The 7,927-nt window shown below is 56.5% G+C and overlaps 1 protein-coding gene across 3 annotated transcripts; it reads right to left on the minus strand.

Annotated features, from left to right (window-relative positions):
- Positions 1 to 199: 199 nt before the first annotated feature.
- On the minus strand, positions 200 to 7,626 carry Igsf8 (immunoglobulin superfamily member 8). Of its 3 annotated transcripts, none has more exons than XM_013354254.2 (7): positions 7,577 to 7,626; positions 7,116 to 7,218; positions 3,501 to 3,878; positions 2,300 to 2,761; positions 1,589 to 1,996; positions 1,069 to 1,482; positions 200 to 782 (listed from the first exon to the last, which is right to left on the minus strand). In XM_013354254.2, exons 2-7 carry the CDS (start codon positions 7,171 to 7,173, stop codon positions 667 to 669), a joined length of 1,836 nt encoding a protein of 611 aa, XP_013209708.1. In that variant the 5' UTR covers positions 7,174 to 7,218; positions 7,577 to 7,626; the 3' UTR covers positions 200 to 666. The 3 variants fall into 3 exon arrangements, with proteins under 3 accessions (XP_013209708.1, XP_026645765.1, XP_005368629.1); XM_026789964.1 differs by lacking the exon at positions 7,577 to 7,626 and having other exon boundaries at positions 200 to 499; positions 652 to 782; positions 7,116 to 7,368; XM_005368572.2 differs by lacking the exon at positions 7,577 to 7,626 and having other exon boundaries at positions 7,116 to 7,367.
- Between the last annotated feature and the right edge of the window lie 301 nt (positions 7,627 to 7,927).

Here is a 7,927-nt window from a genome sequence, read left to right on the forward strand (position 1 = left end):
GACCCAGGCATCCCCTCCTGCAGTGGGTGGGTAGCAAGGTCCTCGAGGGACAGATGGTGTTTACGATGGGGAGAGGGCCTGGGTTATCCAGAACAGGCTGACAACCCCAGCAACCTCCCTACTACCACCCCCACCCCACCCCACCCCACCCCACCCCTGCCTTTTATAGCTTCATGGCAAGGGAAGACACAACCAAGCCTGGATTTTATAAAACCAGTTTATTCACATTAAAAACAAAAACAAAAACAAAAAAAAAAAACCCCAACTAGTTTGAGGACAGGAATTGGCCTTCCTTCCTACAGCAAGAGTGTGAGACCAAGAACAGAGAACCAGAAGGAAGACCTTGAGGAAAGCTGTGGGCAATGGGGGAGCCAAGTCTCCCACTCTAGGCAGGGACAGGTCAAATAAATTAAAGGAAGTTCTGGACGGAGGAGGGAGAGGGTATCCAGGCAACCGGAGGAGGGGCGGGGTGGCGCCGGCTGGAAGACACCTACGGGAACTGGAGAGGGCAGTGGAGTAGGCTGAGGATAGGGATCCCTTCAGCCCTCACCCTGCTCCACGGTCCTGCAGGGCTGAGCCGGCCGCAGCTTGTCCAGATGGAGCACACAGGAAGCCCGAGGAAGACAGGGCTTGGGGGTCCCTTTCCCTCACCTGGGATGCTACAGATCACCGCTTTCGCAGCCTCTTCATAAAGCAGCAAGTGATAGTAGCAAGGACGCTGGCGCCAGTGACTAGGGCGACTCCCATACCCACCACCAGGGGCATGAACAGGGTATCCAGAGCTGGAGGAGAGAGGATGGCCTGCTCAGAGAGGATCTGTCATACAGGTCGCTGACACTCTCCCCAGCAGGGTTTCTAGACTCAGTCCCTAGTCACAGAGTACCATCCATGCCCACATACATCCACCCCAATCAACACTGAGATCAGCTTGGGGATTTTCATGCAAGGGGATGCAGGGATGTGGGGAGGTAGGGAGGGAGAGGCGGAGATAGCAGGGAAGACAGGAAAACAGAAGAGGGCAAACACAACTGGAGCAGGGGAGGGGAGGGGAGGGCGGTTATCACTCACCATGCGTGTAGGGGTAGACTGTGACAGGCCCGGAGCGTGCACTGCCCGCCTGGTACCAGCTGTAGTCCGCATGCTGCACCCAGGCGCTTGGGGCGCAGTGGTAGACGCCTTCATCCTCGGGCCCCAGACTGTGCAGTCTTAGGCGATGACTTCTGGGTCCCACTAGCTCCACACTGACAGGACGCCCTCCAGGCCGAACTCCCAGCTCTGCCACGCCGTCCTGACCCACTCCACCCACAAGCTGAGCAGGGCCAGTGCTTAACTCGCCCTCCTCTGGCCTTTCCACCCACCAGCTGGCTGCTAGTCGCAGCCCCGGAGGACCACCCCGCACAGAGATGTTGCACAGCAAGGAGGCAGTCTCTCCCCGGTACACAGTACCCCCTGCAAGCCATGCCACGGCCTCCAGCACCACGCCTGCAGAGTGAAGGACATACGGGTTACAGAGGGAAGGCTCAGGAGCTAAGAACCTAGGAAATAAGTTCGATAAGCTCTGAACCCTGCCAAGGGCTCAAGCTCTCACCTTCTTCCCTCACGTGCACAGGGAGAGGCCGGGAACGAGCACTGGCTGCTTCACGAAGTCGAGTCCCAGACCCTCGAACGTAGGCTTTGGCTAGGCAGCGGTAGGTGCCTGCATCACCAGGCCTGGCAGCCTCCAGTCGTAGCCGGTAGGTCCTGGATGCCACTTTCTCCATGGCAATGTGCCGGCCCTCATAGCCAGGGCCCAGGCTGCCGACACCTTCTGTGTCCAGCTGGGCCACCAGGCGGCCAGGCCCAGGAGCCCCTGCAGGAGCCATCTCCCAGCCCACTGAGTAGGCAGCATGCCGGCCTGGTGGGGGCAGTGCCCCTGACACATTGCATAGCAGTTCCAAGGGTTCCCCCGGGCCAATCCGATGTTCGCCAGGTCCCACCGTCACTGCCAGCTGGCTGGCTGAAATACAGCAGGGGAAGGGAGGGGTCATGGGGATGCCTGGGTTCCTAGCTATAACACCTCTTTGCAAAAATCTAGAGGCCCTTTATCTGTCTCTTTCCCCAGGACCTGAATTTCACCCTTCCACCATAGCTCTTGTATCTCCACATCCAATTTCTGAGCAGAGAAAGCGTGGATAGAGAGTGAATACGGTCTAGAAGGCTGCTCACTCCATGGCAGAAGAATTCTGTAGTCAGAGGACGGTCATGGAGCACTACCCCAGATGCCCACTGAGATGCCCCCTCAGGGGGACATGGCACTCACACAGTGTCTGCACATCCACATGGGCCAGGACTGCCCTCTTCTCTGCGATCTGGACCCAGGAGCCATCAGGATCCTGAATCCATTCAGCGGCAGTACAGTGGTAGGTGCCCGAGTCTGCAGCCTGGGCACCCCCGACCACCATGCGGTACCGATCAGTCCCTTCCTTGCTCAGCCGCAGCTCCCCGGCTGCCAGCCTCTCAGCATAGGGAGCTCCAGCCTCCACAGCCATGTCAGAGCGCAGTCCCACGACTTCCTGGAGAGTGGCTCGCCCCACTGGCGCCTCAGGCTCGGCTCTCCCAAAGGACACCGACAGGTGTGTGTGTTTCTTTGTTTTAGTCTGAGCCAGGCAGCCCAGCGCCAGCTCCTGCCCCTCATGCACTGTCAGGCGGGAGGGGGAGGCTGCGGCTTGGCGTCCTCGGGGCCCCGGAGGGGCAGCAGATACCTGCAGCTCATCTGGAAGAACTGGAGAGAAAGGCTTTGGTGAGAGAGGGCTGGGAGCTGGCAGCCCTCCTGTCTCCTGTGTGTCTCCTACTTCACTACCTACTCTGTGGGCTCCTGGAGGACAAGGACTTCTATAACTCAGTGGTCCCTAGCCCAGTCTGAGCATACTAAGATGAATTTTACAGAATAAACCTACTGACACCCACTCTAATGTCTGGGATTAATGCATTTTAAATACTCAAGAAAGTAATTGTAAAGATAAAGAGGCTGGAGCGGGCCTATCATCCCAGCTCCCTAGGAAGCTAAGACAGAAGGAGCAAGTTCAAGGCCCACTGGGGCTTCAGAACAAGCTCAATGCCAGTCTGAGTAACTTGAAATGTCTCTGCATCTGGTCCCAGTAAAAGAAAAGAAAGTGCCGGAAAGACAGGCTTACTGGCACAGGAGCCTGACAGGAAGACCGCTGGAGTTTTAAAGTAACCTGGGCTACATAGTGAACTGTGGGAGAACTGCTAGGAATTACGGGCCAACCTAGGCTAGTGGGTTGTAGGCCAGCCTGGGCTACAGGGTGAGACCCAATCTCAAAAACTAACACAGGAGATATAGCTGAGTAGAGTACTTCCCTGGTATGCTCAACACTGTAGGTTCAATCTGGGGGGGGAGATGGAAAGAGGAAGAGGAGGAGAAGGAAGAGGAAGCAAGAGGAGGAAGATGAAACCCAAACCTGGGAGGTGCTCTCACCACCCAGTTCAGAGCCCAGTACCTCTCAGCTCCACTTTGGCACTGTAGTTGCCCAGGTACTGAGTGTCCGTCGAGGGGGTGTAGCATTCATAAAAGCCAGAGTCCTGGGCCTGCAGGCGACCAATCTTGAACACCACGGAATCTCCCTTCAGGCGCTGCACCTGCAGGTCCCCCGAAGCCACGCGAGGCCCAAACACGGCATAGGAGAACTGGCTATCCTTGGTGCTGATGATGCCCAGGGAAGTCGTTGGGGCCTCAGGTCTGTACATGAACCATTCAAAGTCCTGCTGGGAAGGGCCTTCATAGGCACTCACGTTGCAAGAGATAGAGACAGTGGTGCCAACCACACGGTAAAGAGGGCCCTTGGGGACATGCACCTGCCGGGCATAGCACCTGACTCCTGTGGGGAAAAGGCAGAAAGAATTGGAATTATTATTATTATTATTATTTTAGAAAGACTGGGTCCCCATTCGATGCCCAGGCACATTCTTGACGGCTACCTGTGAAGCAATCTAAGAAAGGTTAGAACATAGCCAGGCATAAGACACAGATGAGGACAGGGAAGAGATGCTGGGATGGAAGACATCAGCGTCTCAGCATCTGAACAGAAGCCCAGATCCACCCCAGAATGGAGGAATACTCCATCTCTAGCTAATGAGAGGTAGAGTAGCTGCCTGAACAAAAGAGCACATCTGGAGGCTGGAGAGACAACCCAGTAAGGAAAGACCTTTCTGAGTTCAAGTCCCTGCAACCACGTAAAAAGCTTGGCATGGTGGCTGGTGAGGTGGTTAAGGGGGTAAAAGCAGCTGCACACAGGTCAGACAACCGAAGTTCGATCCTCAGAAAAGACCACGGCAGGAAAGACCCAATCCTGAAAGCTGTCCTCTGACCTGCAGTGGCACCTGAGGCTGACCTCTGGCCTTTATGTGAAGACTCATATATGTGCACCTGTACCCGTGCACACATGTGCACCCCACAAACACACACAATTTAAAATAAGAAATAAAGGAAGCATGTCTGACTCTTGACTCCCCAATTCTTGGCTGGATCCCTCTCTCTCTGGCCCTGCCACTCATGTGTGGGGCGTTCTCAGGTGAAGCCTCTAGCTAAGGGATTCTGAGACCTCCGCTGGAGGGCACCTGGCACAAACTTACAGAAAAGCTGCTTGGCTTGGTTCTGTCACCTGGGCTAGACAATGGAGCCAGTGGCCCAGGCTGGACGGGGCACCATGCTGAACAGGGCACGGGCCTAGTCAGTTCTCACCACACAATACCCTCCCCACTACAGCTGTGCCATGAGCTCACTGCTTCTCCTAGCCCAAGGGCTACACAGACAGCTGTGGCTTCTGGGGCAAAACTCAGGCTCTGCCCTGGCTTGGGGCAGATCCCTTCCCCCCAGAGTCTGCCAACCTTCTGGATAGCCTAGATGGTGCACCATGCACCCCCTCCCAACAAACGCTTTCATTTACATATGATTTGCATGTGCTGTGCATCATTTATATTGGTCCCCCTTCTGTAAGGAGACCCTAAGCTCCTTCTGACCCTTCTGTTTCTCTCTCTCTTTCCATCCCTCCCCATTTTATCCCCACTCCTGTTCCAACAGTCAGTCTCAGCTCCTTTCTTCTTTCCACCATTCCATAGCTACTTCTCGAAAAAAACCCTCCGAATCCCAGAATGCAAGGAGGGCTAGCAGTCATTTCACAGACGGGAAATGATGGAACTCCCTGCGGCAAGCACATCTGGGGAGTGCCGGAGCTAGGATCTGAACCCAGGTCTGAGTCTAAAGCTTTCTAACTGCTCTCTTGGTCAACAGAGACGAGAGGAAAGGCCTGGCTGGGAAGAGAACCATCTCTTCTAGATGAGCAGTGTAAGAGCGTGGGATGTCCGGGTCAAGATCCTGCCATCTCTGGAGGGCCTCTACACACCCTGAAGAGGGACAAAACCAAGAAGATGAGACACTTCCAAGGCGGGGCCTGGTTTGCCTAACTGTGTAATTTCCAGGATTCCCAGGGGAAGTCCACTGTCTTGCTACTGCCCAGCAGGAAAACACCCAGGAGCCTGAGAGCCTGCCTTCCCATTCTTCCTCTTTTCTGCTTCAGGCTGCGGCTGCGTCACTCAGAGAACACATGACCATCGCTTGAAGCTGAGGCTAGAGACAGGAAGCCAACATAAGACCAATTCTTCTCTCTCCTGGGTCTCCGTTTCTACCTTGGAGACCTAAGGGCTTCCAGTTCTGACTCTGAGCCAGGGAAGTGTGTGACTCGCTCCAGGCACATTTCATAGTCAGGATGACGCTAAAGACGGCCAAGTTGACACCTTCCCAGCTGCCCATGGGTAGATTCTGCTCAGAAGGCCTCCTTCCCACCTCTCTGGCTCCACAAGTGCTGATGCCTGGAGATCCCCATGGGAAAGCTGTCCCCAAAGCCTCAGGAAACAGGCTGCAACAAGGTTCCCTCTCACCAGACCACCTCTCTCTAACAGCCAAAGGCCTGATTCGGGAGTCAGATCCGAGTTCGAATCCTAGCCTCAACCCTCCTTGGCTATGCTCTCCGGAACAAGATATTTCATTTTCCTCATTTGTGACTTGAAGAAGGTGAGCTTGGATGCCAGCAAGCTCTTCTGTGCTCTGCAACACTCACTGCTCCCGGCCTCCCCTGGGCTCATCCCTGACCCATAAAGCCCATTGGGGAAAAGAAACCATCACTAGGCAACCAAACCCCACAGCTCCTTCATTTCTCGCCATCACTCTGCCTCCTGCCTTGTTCCTCAAGGAGAGTTTTCATCCCCAGAGCCCAAGACTGTCACCATGTAGTTCTGGTCTGAGCCAGAGAAAGCAGATGGGGTGCCACAAGCTTCTGCCTTGACTACAGCACCCCAGAATCTTCCCCATAACTACACCTTCCCCATATCTCCACCACACACACATACACACCATCATAAACACCAACCAGGACAGACACTGAGTGTTTGGAGATCCCAGGTTCAGTTTCCATGGAGCCTGGTTTCACCTGGGGCAAACATGTTGGGACCAAAGTGTGACAACCAACCAAATATCTGGGAGTGTGGAAGAAGGGCCAAGAGGAACTGACTGGCCCAGGGTGGAGACAGAGGTGAGGGAGAAATGGTAAAATGTGTGCTGGGGTGGGGGTGGGGCTTGGGAGACTTTCTTTAAAGACCGTGGGCAGAATCAGCCCCTGGGCCTCCAGCCAATTCTGGGGTAATTATGAAGACCGCCAGGCACTGCCCACGCAGAGCAGGCACCCGAGGTCAGGCCTGGAGCCTAGAGTCGGGCAGAAGGTTGTCACAGTATTTGGGCGCAAGACCCCAGGGCCTGAGTGTAAAAGCTGAGAAGTGGCGCCTGCCTTGAGGGTCCAATGGTGTCTCAGGAGATATCTCAGTAGGTCGCCAATATGCCCCAACTCGGGGCCTAAAGCTAGGGCGCCACCACCCACCCCATAACTGCCTAGGCAGGCGGCCGCAAAAGGAAGCGAGGCGCCGAGCCCAGAGCGACTGGAGACACGCCTGATGGAGAAGTAGGGATGCAACCGACTCGCAAATGCTAGGAAGGTGAGCTGACTGGATGCGCGGTGTCAGCACCTACCCGGCCGGGACAGGGACGCGGCGACCACCCGGCTTACCAAGCATTAGCAGCAGCAGCAGCACTGAACTCAGCGGCGTGGGGCTGGGGAAGCCCATTCTGCGTAGGCGGCTCTGGGGAGGCTCCGGGGGTCGGCGTGGGCTCTGGGGGACCAGGGCCGCGGGGGGCACATGCCCGGGTGGGGGGCAGAAAGCGGAGCGGTGAAGCGTGGGTGCGCAGAGCCCAGATGAGCGGGAGCCGCCAACTCCCCGCCCTCCTCTCCTCTTCTCCTCCTCCCGTCGCTCTTCCCGCCCTCCGCAGCTCCCAGACCATTCCCGCCGCGCCCCGCCATCCGGACACGCCCACAATCCAGCCCCGCCCCCGCCCCGCCCCTGGCCGCCGCAACGGCCAGACTGCGACCCTGGTGGTGACTCCGCCTCTGGCCGCAGGCTGGGCGAGCTGGCGGCACCTGGGTTCTTCTACCCCCACCCGCCCTCGCTCAGAGCGCACCCCGCCCTGCACCTGCCAGCCTTTCCGGGAGAATCGGTGCTTGCAAGGCCTCTGGGGATGATGGGGTGACTGTGGTTACGCACTCAGAATCCAGTTGGGTGATGTGGGCCGCTGAGTCTTGGCAGCAAACCCTGCTGACTGATGTGGGCATGGAGGGACCCAGGACTTCCTGGACGTGAAGCAGTTGGGCTCAAGAGGCTTCAGAACCCTGGAAGATCCCTGAAATCTGGCCTAATACCCGGTCAGAAAGCAAAACGAAAGGAAAGTGGGTTAGCCCTCCAGACTTCCTAGCTTGGTGATCTCTTGACCTGCTCAATCCCTTTAACCTCAGTTTTCCCCTCCACGTACGAAACAGAGGTTGTA

This window comes from Microtus ochrogaster, unplaced genomic scaffold (assembly GCF_000317375.1).
Source record: "Microtus ochrogaster isolate Prairie Vole_2 unplaced genomic scaffold, MicOch1.0 UNK35, whole genome shotgun sequence".
NCBI lineage: Eukaryota > Metazoa > Chordata > Mammalia > Rodentia > Cricetidae > Microtus > Microtus ochrogaster.